The 17,649-nt window shown below is 45.2% G+C and overlaps 1 protein-coding gene across 1 annotated transcript; it reads right to left on the reverse strand.

Moving 5' to 3' along the window:
• Positions 1-1,478: 1,478 nt before the first annotated feature.
• On the reverse strand, positions 1,479-16,995 carry LOC139334283 (potassium/sodium hyperpolarization-activated cyclic nucleotide-gated channel 2-like). Its single transcript, XM_070967080.1, has 9 exons — positions 15,000-16,995; positions 9,437-9,643; positions 8,895-9,108; positions 8,534-8,695; positions 7,343-7,561; positions 6,426-6,572; positions 6,084-6,324; positions 5,747-5,911; positions 1,479-5,409 (listed from the first exon to the last, which is right to left on the reverse strand). Exons 1-9 carry the CDS (start codon positions 15,695-15,697, stop codon positions 2,936-2,938), a joined length of 4,527 nt encoding a protein of 1,508 aa, XP_070823181.1. The 5' UTR covers positions 15,698-16,995; the 3' UTR covers positions 1,479-2,935.
• Positions 16,996-17,649: the final 654 nt, after the last annotated feature.

Genomic DNA, 17,649 nt, shown 5'->3' on the forward strand with positions numbered 1-17,649 from the left:
TAGATACATATTTGTGCAATATAAATGGTGCCATTGTGCAAGATGCTTCTTCTTCCTGCTGTCTTAATCTGATTATTAAAGTGTCATCGCCATCTAGTGGTCACTGTACAGCCTGCAGGCCTGAATCCCTCACAATTGCCTGCTCAGCTGAGGCCTCCTCTACAAAACTAATCTGTTTGTGCGCTGTGGAACTGTAGAAACATGGCTAAAAATACAAGCTTACAGCCTCTCTCCATTAACTGTCAACATCACCATAATTCCCAAACAATAAAACAGAAAACCTTCAAAAATTTACGGAAAGGCAATTATCCTCTACTGACAATTTCATGCTGTGAAAATAAGAATAGATCCAATATATTAATGGCTCTTAACTCATAGAGGTGAAAAATAATTCTCTCATCACCGCCTACATGGGCTGAAGGGCTGTTAAAAACCACTTGAACGTTAATGAGAGAGGTGAAGTAAAATAAACGTGTGCTGCGGAGAGAAGGTTATAGGAAGGGAAGGGGATGCAGGTGTGTCAGTGAGACTGTAATCTGGCCTCAGGAGGGCAGACATTTATTTCCACTCAAGAGTGGAAGAGATTTAAGTGTCTCTACATTCACAAGCTTACCCTTGGATGTGAGTGTGTCTGCCCTCTGCTGAGAGGTACAGGATTAGGGTTGGGGATCCAGGAGCAGCAGGAGAGCTGGGGCCGGGAGGCTGAAGCAGTGCAAACAGTTCTTAACCATTTGACTAGTCACTCACACAAGACGGTATTTTAACACAGTGCTGAAATTGATTTATCAAACTTATCAAATCTCAGTTTCTGAGAGATCACTAAAGAATAGAAATCTGAGCCACCAGAGTGATCATGTCCAAGTGGAATCTCAAATGGTGCTCAGCATGCTGAAGTAAAATGAAACATGCAAATTAAAGGATTGCTTCACTCAAATGAAAAATCCCACACCAGCCTAGTAGCAGCAGTGGAAAGTAAACGGTCAAATACTGTGCTTATGTAGAATTTTGATGTACTTTCGAGTATTTTCTTCGAGTTTTTACTTCTTCACTTCTTGACGGGAAATGTTGCATGTATTTGACAGCTTTATTTACTAGTTGTTTTTGAGATTTTGTTGTCACAAACATATGATAAGCTTGTGTGTAGTTGGGGACCCTTGTCATGTTTCAGGAAACATATTTCTCCTCTAAATGTCTGAGATTGAGAAAAGATTAGAGAAAAGAAAATGTGTGTTGTACTACTTAAGGATGTGAATATTTTTCCCAATGATTCATAGTGGTTCATTTTGGTTTTATTTCAGCTTTTTCAGGTTTATTTCTGGTGCTCACAGCCATTCATGTAACAGTATTTTAAATATACATGTTGTGTACATGTATACATGTATACAACGTATTGTGTACGTGTACATATGTATTTACATGTGTACAGAAAAACACATGCAAGCACACAAATGAGCTCATAGTTGACACAGTCAACAAGATGATATCTAAATTCCCTTTATTCTTACATCCAGATATACACCATCATCATCATCATCATCATCATCATCATCATCATGATGGTTGTCAATAACATCATCAGCATCAAAATCATAATCATCACCTTCAACACCACACTCAATATTATCATCTTGACAGCATTATTAGCTATTTTTTTCTCTTCAAAAGCTAAAGCTGTGATAAATAAAAAATAAAACATTTGGTCCTTTAATATATAGTCTAGGCAACATGGTATCAGGGGTTAAGACAGAACTGCCTTGTTGCTACCCACACAAAACATCAAACATCACTGGAAATGGTGCTGAAACAGTATCGCAGGGCGACAGAAGGAGGAGCAATTGAACAGGAGGCTGATGGCAGCAAAGAGCAAAGTGTCGGGCAAACCGAGATAAATGGATGGACTCTGTGAGCCTCAGAGAAACAGTTAGCGACCAGAACTATGAAATCAGATGAAAGGCGATGAGACAGACATGAGATGAAAGACTATGGTGTGAAGAAGCATACAACAGACCCACAGAGAAGCACGTATTTACAGTACAGGGAGCCGGGTGAAACAAAATCAAGTGAGCCACAGTGTACAGCAGAGGAGTATTGTGCGTCACACAAAAAACACAATTTACAGAACTTGTCAGAGAGAACATGTATGTTTCAAAGTTTTGTCTCTGTTCAAAAACCAAACACCAAACACCTGCGACAACAAAACTACCAGTGGACTGCTCCTAATTATTCAAATTCATATGAGTATCGACCTTACAGTGTTTTTTAAACGCTATATCCTTATAAGTATTATTATTATTCTGATGAGAAAATATTACACTTTGGTGCAGAATGGGAAGCAAGAGGGAGTTGGAGCTGGAAACCAGGAAATATCTGCTCTATTGCCTGCGTCTGAAACTGACATCACAAAAGACTTTCCTCCCAACAGCAGAAAAAGTATTGTTTTCTCACATTTATTGTATTGTCAAGGTCAGTTCCTGTCACATTAAGAGAGTCTCAAATGCTTCACATGTATTGCTGTTTCCATTGTCAAGAAAATGGAGACTTTTCACATATATTTCTTTTTTTTTCCTGATGCTCATCTATTGCTTCCATCCCATTTTACTGTTTCCACTTCAGCTCCCCTGCTTGCTCCAACAATCACTAACACAGATATGTATGTATACATTTGGATGTTTTTTAGACTCTACCATTGTCTGCACCAACCACTCAATGGACCCATACAGTCTTTCTCCTTGACCAGTGGCTTGGTTGAGAGTCACATGAACACCTGATGTTCTAAGACAATCACATCCTAGAGTGAATGCAAAAGAGATGTACCTGTCCACATGAGGTCATTGGGCATCTGGTGCCAACTCCGACACAATTATGTGCATCCATGGCTCTGACCTTCAGCAGCAGCCACAAGCCCAATATCCTTTGAGATTTATTGTCTTCTTTCTTACATGTTGGCAGGCAGTTTGTGTCTTAGTCCCTCTGAGTCTTTTCTGGCAAGTGGCAGTTGAGGGTCCTTTTTCCCACCTTTAGGGGAGGTGGTGTTGGCAGGGGCAGCTGCATGTGCTGACTGGGCAGGTGTAGTGGTGGATGCCTGAGAGGTCTGGGCAGTGGTAGAGGGTGTATTGAGGTTTGAGGGATGGGTGGTAGTTGCAGTGGTTGGCATTTGTTTTGGGGGGTGAGCAGAGGCAGACTGGATGCTAGGAGAGGCGGTAGTAAGAGAGGAAGGGTTAGTGGAGCTCGGGTTTGGGCATAAAGTTGCTGAGGATAGGGTTGTCGCTGGGGTTGGTTTGGTGGAATGACCAGAGGCTGATGTGGGGCTTGGAGTAACAACAGGAGGGGCTTGTTTTACAGGATGAACTGAGAAGGTTACTTTAGTTGGAGAGCTAGTGCTAGCTGGTGTTGGGGAAGGAGATGCAGTTTGAGTAGGGGTTAGAGGTGAGGCCTGTTTTGGGACCTGGCTTGAGGTGGGGCCTCGGGCTGAGCAGGAGACAGAAGGCTGGAGACAAGGGGTTGGACTCTGGGATTTACTTCGGGAAGGTCCAGATGTAATAGGGACAGGAGAGGGGGAAGGCAAAGGGGTAAGAGTCTGGGTAGGAGTAACAACAGGTGTGAGTGTAGGTGTTTGGGAGGGGGTAGAAGAGCGGGTGCGGGTAGTCTGAGTGGGAGTCGGTATTGGAGAAGGGATTGGAGTTGGAGCTGGGCTGGCGCCAGACAATGGAGAAGCAGAAGGAGGTGTCTTGGATACCTTGGCGCGGGGGCTCTGGGGACGCGGTGGACAAGAGGTGACCAAGGAGGAAGGGGGAGAAGAAGAGGTAAGAGATGACTTGGGCCCATAAGTTTGAGGTAGTGGAACAGGGGTAGAAACAGAAGATGGAGGTGGTGTGGAGGAGGGAGAGGGAGAGGAAGAGCGGGGAGATGAAGTTGGGATCGGTTTGGGACGAGGAGTTGATGTGAGCGGCAGCGGGTGTGTTCCTGCTGAAGGAGGGGTGGAGCAGGGAGGTGGAGAAGAGGAGCGAGAGGAGGAGAGAGAGGAGGTCATTGGGACTGGCTTAGGACGAGGAGGCTGGGAGAGTATAGATGTAGGAGATGAGGGGGTGGGTGCAGGTGAAGGGGTGGCAGAGGAGAGCGGGGTCTGCTTTGGCGGGGAGGAAGATGGAAAAGCAGCTGCAGAAGGCATGTGTGCAGCTGTAGATGTGGGTACAGAGGCTGAGTGAGGGGCAGATTGTGTGTATGTGGCTGTGGGCTGCACAGGGACTGTGGCTTGTGCTTGTGTTTGTGCACTAAACGGTGTATTTGTCACCGGCTGCATTAGAGTGTTAGAGGTCAGTATGCCCGCACTGCTTCCCCTGGCTAACTGCCCTGCCAGGAAAGGAGTTGCCAACAAATTACCACCAGAGGCCTTTCGGTGGAGAGGAGGGTGAGGCTGCACTCCAGCCCAGGAGCGGTGAGGCAGGGTGGGCTGCGAGGCCGACAGCAGCCTGGCCTCCTGGGTGAGTCTGCCCAATGCTGGCAGACCCTGAGAACTGGTTCCTCCATGACGTAAGAGAGCTTCTTTTGCTCCCTGCTGGCCTGTCACAGAAGTGTTTCCATCTGGCGGGGCACTAGAAGCAGCAGGGGGATTGGTGGTTGGTACCTTGTGGAGGGTTGGAGTTGGTGGCCCTCCACCTGTTGGGGTTCCAAGAGATCCAGCAATCACTGAGGGATGATCAGCCTGGAGGCGGAGGCTGTAATGAAGAGTCCTTCCTTGTTGGACAGAAGTCGGGATAGAGGAGGCTGGTGTGGGAGTTTTAGCAATAGGGGGCGATGTCACTCCACCAGGAGGGCCCATGGTCGAGGGGGAGGCAGGAAATCCACCCCTGGGAGACAAACCACCCATCCCTCCCATCGCCATCATCCCGATGAGAGAGCTCACAGAGGGGCGGAGGGGCTGTAGCACAGGAGGGCGAGGAGGAGACAGAGGGAAAGAGGAGGAGGGGGAGGGAGAGACAAGAGGAGAGGGAAGGAAGAAAGCACCTCCAAGTGCATGCTGCTGCTGCAACTGCTGGAGCTGCTGCTGCTGTTGCTGCTGCTGGTGCATGAGGGCGATGGCTACATTACTGGTGGCAGCTGCAGTCTGCAGGGGGGCGTGAACCAGCGGAGCCCAGATGACCGGGCGTGGCCGAGGAGACACTGTGCCACTTCCTCCCATGACTCCACCTCTTCCTGCAGCAGCGGCCGCAATGGCATCCTGCATGGCCGGCATGCTGTCGTGTTTGACAATCTGCTGTACCAGCATGCTGTCACAGGAACCCAGGCTGCCTGCTGCCAGGCTCCCTCCGGCTCCTGGACCCCCTCCACCCCGGCCTCCACCACGACCCATACTTCCCCCGAGAGAACCACCCTGGGATGACTTCCGCAGGAGCATTGAGTTTTTCCTGCCTGGAGAGGATAAAGAAGAGAGCAAATATAACAATGTTTACTTGTGAAAGGCAATGTTGTCTACTGAACACAGAAAAGACATCTGAGATTATAGCCTCAAGGTTTTTCTATTCTTCACCGAGGACACTGGATATCCTTTATTAGCTTTTACTTCTTTCAGCCTGTTTTCGAAGATGAGTTTTGACCTTCCAGCTGAGGATAAAGAGCCTATGACATTTAGCAGAATTAGATGCTAAACTGCAAATGTTTTGCAAGGTCGTTGTAGAATTAACAGCCGAATGGAAAACAGCAAGATGGTGAGAGAAATGTATGAGCCAAACAGACATCCACAGTTTACCGATACGGTCCAATCGGTCAACAGCGACAGTTTCAAAGGCACGCCGCATCATTGGGTGTTCCTCCAGCACCTCGTTAAAGCTGTCCACGCTAAGAGAGTACAGACGGCAATATGTATCTGCACGGACACTGGCTGTCCTCCGTCCACGGGTCAACAAACAGATCTCTGCATGTGGGAAGAGAGATAACAGAAGGAAGAGAAAAGAGGAAAAGAGAATAGGCAGTGAGATAAATCAACCCTCAAGTATGTACATGCACAAGCATGAATCACCATCACCTTTACTTTATGTACCTTTCTATGCTACTTGAATGATGCAGACAACTCTGCATGTTCTCACCTCCAAAGTAAGACCCATCGCTCAGCTTGGTTTCCTTGTTGCCACGGGTCAGCACACTGACTCGTCCATGTTGGATGAAGTACATCTTCCGTCCAACTGTGCCCTCGCGGATGATGAAGTCTGAAGGCTGAAACACTTCAAAACGAAGCTTGGTGAGTACGGCCGTCACAAAGTTGGGATCAGCATTGGCGAACAGCGGCATGTTGGCCACCAGGCTGCGGCAGTTAAAGCTGACGATCTCCTAGACAAATGGAGAGATAAAGAGAGAAGGGAAGGAAGAGAGACTTGTTGGGGAACAGAACGTTTCTGGTTTGTCAGTATAGGTGTTTGTGAATTTATTACCTCTTTAAGTGGCTCGCTGAGTTCTCCCAGGATGTTCTCCTCGTCAAACATTTTCCCCTGGAAGCGGTGCTCATAGTACTCATGGATCTTCTGCCGAACATCTGCTGGAAGTTTATGGAATGACATGTACTGCTCCACCTGCTTGTACTGCGATAACATAGAAACACACGCATGCACAGGTCAGGGATCTGCAAACTAACATGCAGCACATTCACTTTAAAAGAAATATTTAGTAGTGCACTGGTTCCCAACCTTCTTGACACATATCTATGACCGCATGAAAAATCACTCCCTCATTCACTCTTTAACTACTCCATATACAGTATAATAGATACTCACTGTTGACTAGAAAATTAAGATTTTAGACACTTATTGGATATATCATCACCACTCACTCACTGACAGGTGTTGTAACAGTGTTCATGCCACGTACACTTCCTGTCCATTATGGGAAACTACTGTTACAGTCTATATATTAAGACACTCAAATAAAATTGCAGACAGTAAGTGCACTCAATACATTAGTAAACACGAGTGATTTTGAACACAGCCTATATATATATATATATATATGTATACACACACACACACACACACACACACACACACACACACACACACACACGTGTGTACTATATACTATGTACTATACAATATATTGTTGATTGGGCATGTTTGGCTCTGGGAACGTGTGATGGTCATTTCTTACTGATTATAGCCGATATATTATAAACTAAGAGATTGATTAATGGAAAGTACAGCGCACAGCTTCATTTATAATGAAAATTATAATATATATATATATGTTAATTGCAGCCCCGGACATAAATTGATTGAATCAAGTTTAATGGGTAAACTATAAAAAATACAGTCGGTCAGAAGGGTGGAGTAACAGATGGATGAGTGTCATGTTCCACCTTTTCCTGGTACTGTCGTCGTGAGGAGTCCAGTGATTGGATGAGGGCAGTGGCATGGCCGATGAACATGGCATAGCAGGTGGCACCTACGATCATACTGAGCATGGTGAGCCACACATCAGTCATCCCTTCTGGAGCCTGGGCACCGTACCCGATACACAACATGTGGCTCATGGCTTTGAACAGAGCATAGGAGTACTGCACCCCCCATGTGTCATTCTGTGAGTGGGAGACAGACAGAGAGGGTGACAGGAGGAGTAAAACAAGTGTTAATTAGAAGGCGCTGCAATATTGAACTGTTCTTATTTTAGTTGGGTTACAGGAGCGTTTTTCCCCTCAGAGGTGCTCAGCCAAAGCACTTGGCTGAGCACAGCTGAGATCATAAGATGTAACTGCAGAGCACTTTAACTGTCAAAGCACACTCTACTTCAAAACAGTGTGGCTGCAGAATGCACAAAACCACACAGACAATAAAAAGGCACTCATTATACATTATTTAAGAAATGTCCTAAGGAATACAAATAAAAAGACTAGACTATGTTTGTGAGTGTGCCCTTCTGTTTTAGTTTGTGTGTGAGTCCAATTATACTAAGATGTTAATGGTCCAACGGATGAGGGGACTTTCTCAGGGGAAAATCCCAGCATCGGTCTGCTTAGCAACAGTCTCCCAGGCAACTGATGAGATATGAGTCAGCTATTCATACAGCTGTGTATCTGTGCATTCATCTGCGTCCACGTCCGTACGCCTGCACACACGTGACGAAATCTCCAGCAGGTCCCAAGGCCTTCGACTGTTTGCGTGCACTCACACCTCCATCTGAACCTCTGTTGAGGTTTTTAATTGGAAAATCTTTTTATTTTGGTGATGATGAGAGTCAATCTTATTCCAACTGGACATGTTGCTGCACAAGCCAATTAACACAGATAAGGAGCAAACATTGTCAGAGCTGATAAACACCCTCACTCTGCACACACACAGATAATCCAAAGCCGAGCCTTTCTGAATCTCTGATTTGCATTCATCTGAAATAAATATTTTGCTCACTGTTCAAACAAGCTGAGATAGAGCTCTGTGTGTTTCATTCAGCTGAATGGCACGTCTTTTTTTTTGTTCTCTGCACAATAAAACCATTCACTGAAGGGTATTAAAAATAACACCCACATACGTGCAGAGGCTGGTTAGAGACTCACCACCATCAGGTTCTTGGAAACCCAGCAGTCAGGAGGGAAGTCCTGCAGCATGGGGACCAGGAACTGAAGACAGCCATCCCAGTGGCACAGAAGCAACATCATCCCAATCAGATTAACTATCCTCACCATAGCACTGGCAAGGTCATAGGTCATATGGAAGATCTGAGGAGGAGCAGAGGGAAAGAGTAATGCTAATAGGTGGTAAGAGCAAACGAGGTTTTCACAAAAATGTTTTTTTATACTCTATTCTGCTTGTGATGAGTCATACCTCACATATTAAATGAGCTTTGAACTACTGCTCTCACACAAATATCTTTCCCTTTGACTGTGTCCAGCCACTTTCCAAGTCTGTGTTTCTCACCTCCTCCCACTGATGGATGTAACGGATGAGTCTAGACAGGCGGAGCAATCGAAGCAGGCTCAGGATTTTGGTGAAGCGGACGATGCGCAGGGCCCTGGCTGTCCTGTAGACCTCTGAGTCGAGACTGTCCACCATCAGGAAGATGTAGTCCACTGGGATGGATGACACAAAGTCCACGAGGAACCAGCTCTTCAGGTAATTCTGGCGGATCGCCCTGAGTTAGAGTAGGATGGTAGAGTGGTGACATTCATAATTTGGCTATCAAGCTTTGAGGAGGTGATTCCAACACTGGGCTGGCATAAAATGATTCTCATCAATATTCAGCATGAACAGAACTGGAACGTGAACAAAGCTCTGCCACTGGCTGCATGTCGGCTTCTCATACATGGATTTTCTGAACACAAACCCAGCAGATGGCCAGAAGAGCCCATTTAAATTCATGGTGACAGAGCTGCTGTATTGATATTCTAGCCTCTACACATAAGCAGTGACCACCCTTGACATATAAGACTAATACACAACACAGAAATACTTCCACTGACCTGGGGTCCAGCAGTATCTCAGTGTTGTCTTCCTTGATGATGCCGGTCCTGAAGTTAAGAACCAAGTCGACCATGAAGAGAGTGTCTGAGACCACATTGAAGATGATCCATGATGGGGTGTTCTCGTCTCTAAAGAAAGTGATGCCCACTGGCAGGATGATTAAGTTCCCCATCATCAACATTAACATCAACAGGTCCCAGTAGAATCTAGACAGAAAAGACAGTGTTGTTCAACTGTTTTTCACTGTTTTTTGTAGTTATGTGAATATGAGGTTGTGCTGATACTGTCATCTGGCATGTCCCAAATCTTTACTACATGCTAATTCAGAGCAGGTGTTTAACAGCATGTAGCATGTTCACACTAAAAAAGTGACAAAATGCTATAATACAATGCGCAAAGGAAATGCTGCTCAGTGCTGGAAAAAATAAATACATCATGGGTAGTGGTGCAACAGAAAAACAAATTGTAAAGTATATTGATTTATTTGTATACTAACTGCAAAAAATATGTTATACATACAGTGTACGATTAGTTTGTAGTATATGTTGAATACAACAAAGCATCATTAATGTTATTAGTAACAACTGTGCTTTTATGCTTTATATGTTTTCAACCTGAAAAATGATATTACTACTGCAATTCAGTATCAAACTTGACATAAAGCTGTGAGAGACAGATCAAGAAATGAAATGCTAAAACAACAGGGGCTGAGATATGCTGACTTTTAGAGTCTAGTGTGTTGTCAAGCTCCAAAGATACTGGATCCTACAAATCCCATAATACATATGGAAAATGTCTTTTAATTAGACCCTGCCTGTTAATTGCCCTCATCTTTCAAACTCCAGACCTCCAGTGTGTCGCCCGTTTTCTCTGAAGCCCAACCTGAGATAACCTTGAAAACATAATCCAGCAGTTTTTACCAGCTGAGTAATTCTCCATTACTCAGTAAGTGGCCCTTTAAAGGATAATTCTAATCTGACACGCTAGTCTTTCTCTTCTCCTGCCACCAGCACCATATTTTCTTACAGTTAATCCTTTTATGTCTCATTTCTAAATATATTCTTCCCTGTGGTCTTTTCCAAGTTCGGGAGTGGTACATATAAACATTTCCCTTAAGACAGTTTCATCCTTTGCAAATGCAACAACTGAGAAAGAAAGGCAGACAGAGAGGGAGGCAAATGATCAGTAACCTTGGGAGGCTTCACCAATCTGTATTTCATGCTGAGGGTATTACTGGATGACGTAGCCCTCTCTTCTCATAAAACTAGGGGGAATCAGTCACTACAAATGATTGAAGTATGACAGAAGAGGCGATGCAATCATCTGGAGATGATTCCTGTCATCTTTCTGTCTTCTTCCTCCTAATCCTTTTATCCATCACCTTCACTCACATCAACGACTCGCTCCTTCTTGCAGCCTCTCTCCTCCTCTTTACACACGCTCTCTTTGTGTGAGTTTGAATTCACTCAGAGCTCTGTGGTCGATTGCTATTGAGCGCTAATTTAGTAACACAACCTCATGGTGTGACGCTACCACAAGACTGATGAAGATGAAGTATGAGTCATCACTCTGCTACACAGACACACACACTACTCTCTGACTTTGTCACTTATGCTGACAGACGTATCACTTCATAATCACTGGCAATAAATACAGGGTTTATTTACAGCAACAGAGCACAGTTATTCTGTAGCTGTTGTGATGAGGCTGGAAATTTATCCCTGACCTTGAGGACATGCTTGGTTAACTCTGATTCGAATTCGAAAAGTCTGTAAATCACATCACTGTGGCTGTCAGTGCTATCCAAAATATTATCCAAATAGAGTCTTTTACGCTAATATTTAATGTTCTAAGAGAGGACATGACCTGAAAAAACGCCAAACGTCTCTATAGACTCTCAGATTTGGCTCCCACAGAAACATGTAATATTAAATTGAATATCTTTGGGTTATGGATAACTATTTACTGACACTTTATAGACCAGACTGATTAGAGAAAACATTAGTAGAGTAATGGACAATGAAAACAAGCATTGTACCTAGTTTTGAGGTACTTAGACTTTACATGAGTATTTAAATTTTATGCTACTTTATAATTCTACATTTCAAAGGAAACATTGTACATTTTAGTCCATAACATGACACAACGTTTATCTGACTGCTATAGTCACTAGTTACTTTGCAGTTTAAGATTTTCATAGAAAACATATAAAAACATACAAAGACTCAAACTTAATGGCTTTCACAGAGCAGCTGAAGCTCCTTGTCACACTTCTACTATAAAGACACATTTCCCCTCTAAACTTTCCAGATGGTTTCATTTTATATACCTGTTTGAATATCCTTTATAGCACCAAAGAAAGCAAAGATTAGAGAAAAATCCATTAAAAAACATTTCTACAAATATCTGTTGCATAACTTCATCTCAGGCTGACCTAAACTACTTACCTATTTATAAAGTAGCTAAAACTAGCTCCATCTCAACCAGATACAACAGTTAAATGCTACCTATGCATTGATGCATGACTATTAATGATCTAATAACATTATTTATAATGATATATTATTGACACTGAAGAACTTTTACTTTTATACTTTGAGTACATTTTGCTGGTAATCCTTTAGTTTTACTTAAGCAGCATTTAAATGAAGCCTTTTTACTTGTAATGGAGTATTTGTACACTGTTGTACTTTAACTTAAGTAAAGGATCTGAGTACTTACCACCATCCTCCTATATAGTACATTATCCTTTAGATAAATGTCTTTTTGTGTATATATGCATGCATACAAACACTATGATATGCACTGTTCAGTGCAGAATGCAGCAATGACGTTTTAGTTTGCAGAGTAACGTAACAGATGACATTGAACATGTCACTGCACATTAATCAGCGTCTGTGCACTAGATTTTGCTGTAGTCTCTCAGATGTGGCAGCTGGGTTGAGCTCAAACAACTGAGGACAACCAAACAGACAAGAGAAGACGTCAGATCCAAACTAAAAGCAATGGGAAGGGTCTTCATGTTGGGGTAAATACCTGACAGGGCCTGGATTCTGATCTCCAAGTGTGGACTGATGCAACACTATTGTCCGTGGTTCATGCAGGTCCACATGTCTGCGTACTAGTGTGTACTCATGAAATGCACACACACACACACACACACACACACACACACACACACACACACACACACACACACACACACACACACACACACACACAGTCCCTCTCACACACAAAAAGGAATCGCAAATGCAATCAAGGCTGTTCTCCACAACCTCATCAGTATGCTATTTTGAACACGAACAGGTGCTGGAGGAGAACTGACCTGCATCTACCTGCTCAGCTGTTGTCAAATCAAACACTAATTCTACTGTAATTGAGGCCAAGTGTCTCCTGAGCAGCCTCTGATTGGCTCCCTGTTCACGGTTGGCCAGATGTCAGTTCTGAGCAAGTTTCCACCCATCATCCTGCCAGAGCTACAGACAAACAAGCACAACAGCAACTGGCTATTATATAATAAATCTCGGTTACTATATGTGTACTGCCACCAACCCTGTTTCAGCATGGCTCATCTGTACTGACAGCCAAGCCGCCCGTCTTCCTGTTTTATCCCCTGTCTTCCACTTCCAGAGCATGAACTGTCTTCACTTCTTCTGCGTCTCGTTAAGTATTCTACAGGTGCAGCAGCAACACATCTTTTCTTAATGAGGGGAAGGGTGTGAGAGCTTATCAGCAGACTCAATAACGACAGACCACACACACACACACACACGAGTACATATTGCTGCAAGTTCACACACACAGGCTCATGTGCTCAAGGTCAGCACCGCAAAAACACATGAAGGGGGCTTTAGAGTAATCTGCCTTTCCTTTTCCTTTCTCGCTGTGGCCTCACAAAGTTCCTCTTCAGACGTCACTCTAGACTACAGGTACTTAACTGAAAAGTTAGATGACTGAATTATGCATAATGCACATTCAACTTGCATAATTTAAGGATGTCATACATAATTTATCAGAATTCAATTGTGATTGTCCGACAGGATAATTAGGACTATTAACATCATTAGATATCTTGCATGAATATCAATAAAGTGTAGGAGGGACTGAGATCCAGTGGGCTATCCATCCATCCACACCCCTTCATCCATCCTTCCCTCCGCCCCTCACTGACCTCATTCACCGGATCTCCTGTGACAAGACTCATAAGCAGCACTTGTGAGTGATCATCAAATGACAGACAATACAAAATGATTTAGGGTGTGTATGTATGTGTGTGTATGTATGTTTGTGTGTGATGAGACAAAAATGGGCCAGGAGCCTTGGGGATCAAGTCATCCATTGTTGCTGCAGTCTGTCTGGAGATTATGAATGCTGTCCCACCCTCTGCTGTCCACCTGTATGTTTAAGGAGTGTGTTTATGCAAAGTCTCTATCAAGTCAATGACCAGCACGTCCAAGGATGCTTAGCCTGTCCACAATGTGACATATTACAATTATGTGAGAGTGCATGCAATTTGGCCTTGTTTGTTTAAGGCAGACGTTCACAAAATTTCCCTCCTGTACTCACTTCCATTCAAAGAAAATTTTAAAAAGGGGGCAAGAGGAACATTAACCATGAGAAAGAAGGAAAATCAACAATAAACAGCTTCAACAGTCATTTTCACCTCTGGAGTCATTGATTCTACTCGGTTGAGAGGACAGACCTTTGCACGAAGTCACCAGCAGGGGGTGCTGTGCTGAGTTCATCCACTGTTCACATGAAAACGTACTTAACATTTTGCTTAATTGACATGGAAGGCATCTCTCACTGCTCCCTGATCAGCCTGAACACCTCTTGGCTAAATTTGTCCTGCTAATTTGCATCTCCTCACCTTTGTGTCCCTCTAACTGTGAAACTATTTCTTCTGGAAACAGCAGGCTACAATCAGCCTATTTATTCTCACCACTTTACAAACGGAGACCTGCCACTGCTACATGGTGCCTATCCTCGAGGCATTGTCACCTACACACTGCCCTTTCCATAAACACCTCTCCCTCTGGCTTCATCGTGCCCCCAAGGATTTTGCATCAACTCTCCTCTTATCATTGTGCCTTTTCAGCCTTTCCCATCCTCTGCCTGTATGCCCTGTTTCCTCCAGAGACTCCCAAAGCATCCACTCTAACCCTCACATTACTCCCTATACATTCTGTTGCATCCCCACCAACATATATTTAGCCTCCTGCATGTCTCTCTCTCTCTCCTCCCTGTTGTCCTCCTCCCCATTTCTCCTGTTAACAACTGAAGCGGCGGTTGAATGTACGATCTGTTTCTCTTTCCCTGATCCTCCCTCTACTTAAGTGTCCATCATTATGCTTCAAGTGTGCTTGCTAATGTGAGCACAATTGCAACTTGCTTTGATCCATGAATCTACCAAAAGAACGTTATGTTTCCTTTGTGGGCTACAAGTGGCATTTACTTTACAAACCAGCATCAGTAATAGCTTCATGCTGCGGATGCTGTTTTTTTTTTTTTTTTTTTTTTTTTGTGTGTGTGTGTGTGTGTGTGTGTGTGACTCCATACCTGAAGTCACTGTAAGGGTGTATGATCCACGCCCCTGCTGATTTCAGTCTTTCCTGCTCCAGGGCCACAGCTTTGTGGGATCCAAACATGCGCAGGCTGAACTTGTTGACCCCGGGCTGAAGCATGGCTCCAAACTGTCTCTGGATGAAGGTGCTCTGGTTGGAGGTGCTGTAGTCCTCCCCATCCAGCCCCATGCCAAATCCGCCCAGTCCAAACTGACCCACCATTTCTGGGGTCCCTGCTGCAGTGGTGTTGCAGGTCGTGGTGGTGGTGGTCTCGAGGCCGGTGGCCACAACCATCACTCCTGTACCGGTGGAGGAAGTGGAGGCCAGGGCGGCCCGGGACGAGGCAAAGCCCACTGAGCGTGGAGGAGGGTGTGCTGTGGCAGAAGAGGAGGGCGGAGGAGGTGGCAGAGGCACCGGTGTAGTCGGGGTGCCTGCTGTGCGGAAGGGAAGGCCGTCCCTGGTGGAGGAGCTCATGATGGAGAGCCGGCGACCGCGTCCACCCAAGGAAGTGCTGTCTGCCCCAAAAGAGCCCCTCTCCCCTTCCAGTGAGGCCTGGGACAGCCTGTAGCCTGGGGAGGTCAGGCTGCCCTTACTGCGCCGCTTTGAGTCCCCTCCATTACGTCTGGAGAGGCTGTCACCCCCAGACCCCCCGGCGCTACTGGGGGTACCCACACCTCCAGCCACCCCATCCATCCCAGCTCAGGGAAGAGAAGGGGGGTGAGGGGAGGGTGAATATAACCTGTAACTCCCGCCCCTTCAGAAAAACTATTGTTTAGTGTGACCGACGTGTCTAGGTTACATAGGTGAGAAAGTCAATGTCAATCTGAATGTTAAATTGAAGCTAAGGAAAAGTGCTCTCCGTATCTCCAGTCATTCTCCTGGAAGAGACGGCTCACACCTCCGCCCTCTCTCCGCCGATGTGGCCATGCTTACCTCAGTGCCCTTGGAAATCCAGACGTTAAATCCTTCGCCCTGCCGGTGTGACGCCAGCAGCTTCACTTTTCCTCTTTTCTTGAAGAGTCTCGTTTGTCCTTACAGATGTTTCTGTATCATTCCTCCTTCTTCGTCCTTGAAACGCTGTTCTCTCCGCGAGGCCCTCCCTCTCCTCTCCACAGCCGCCCTCAACGCTCCGACGCCGGTCATATTGGCACCGGATTCCCGGTCTTTTGAAGATAACGGAGCTCGCCGCTCATTGGCCGTCGGTGCCTTGTCCGTGCAGTCTGTAGCCTCTGTGCAGGGCTGCTCACCCAATTTTACTATTTTCTACACATATCATTATCCAAGAGATGATTTGAGCGGTAAGGTGGCAGAGTGGGGCACATTCATCCGCGGATGAATGACAAGGACACTTGATCCTCTGTCAGGAGGGATGGGTTGTTAATGGACATAAGGGACGCACATAATAGGCGCTCGCACTCCGCGGCGCACTGATTCATTGAGACACGCACACCGAAAACAAACCAACAGGGACACACAAGACGGTGGAAACAAGCCAATTTACCCCAAATCTAGCCCATGCTTTCCCGGAATCAGCAGCACGTTGTCATTTTTAGTATCCGAGCGGAAAAAGCACGCATCGTGATGGAAGGCGCGCCGACTGACTGAAGCGCTCAGACAGCCAGAGGAGAGAAAAACGGCTCTACAGCACAGCAGTTTTAGAGAACTGATGCCGGAATTAACTTGGTCAGGTGTTCACAGTCTGACGCCCGAAATCTTGTGTCTCATCAGCAGTCGTTACCATCTACCCCCACTTCTGCCCACTTTCAATGACATTGTGTCCTCAGCCAGGATACGGTGGTGTCCTTTCCACTTATGGCACCGAGGACAGATGACCACTCTCTATATTTCAGTAGAACAAGCTGCTACAAGATGCGCTCTGATGAATTCAAAAGCCTCCTTAAAAAAATAAAACAACTTGTTGAGCGTTTAAGGTGGCTGCTCATTCAAAGACTGTTCAGAGCCGATGGAGTCCATTTTAAAGCAGAAATTCACTTCTCACTCTGACTCAACAGTCAGCAGTCGAGCCGGCACGTCCACAGTGGCGCGCAGCGCATGCAAATGACATATTAAATAAATAAATGTGCATATAAAGGTCTGGATCTAATCGTCCTGTTGCCATGGCATCCGCATCCCCATCATCCGTCCCTCAAGGCCGCATGCCCGGCCGGCGTAAAACGCACGCAGCCCTCGCAGGTACAAGTCGCGCGTCATCCTTTCTCACCAATACAGCGAGGGAGCGCGTGATGGAGAGAGTGATGATGAAAGCTTATTTAAATCTGACCAAGCCCTTTTTTAAAGAGTAAAAAGTCACGACAGAAAATGCTTCAGGATTAACTTCATTTAAAGCCGCTGAAGTAGAATGTAGACGAGCATCGGGTCTTTTAAATGCTATATGCTTCAATAAATGATAATATTCTGTTACCCAGAGCTGATGTATAGTAGCAGTGGCGTTAAAAAGACAACAGATGCCAGGAAAGTTTTCTTTACATACACAGTCAGTAGGATAATTTGCCACCTGTTGAGAGCTGACGTTTACTCTAGTACTGTACTTAACGTAGCCTATTTGTACTTCACGTGAATATTTCTACTATTGTATATTAGGCTACTTTATGCTGCTACTCCACAATATTTCAGAGGCAAATATT

The sequence above is a fragment of the Chaetodon trifascialis genome, chromosome 7, assembly GCF_039877785.1.
Source record: "Chaetodon trifascialis isolate fChaTrf1 chromosome 7, fChaTrf1.hap1, whole genome shotgun sequence".
NCBI classification, from domain to species: Eukaryota; Metazoa; Chordata; class Actinopteri; order Chaetodontiformes; family Chaetodontidae; genus Chaetodon; species Chaetodon trifascialis.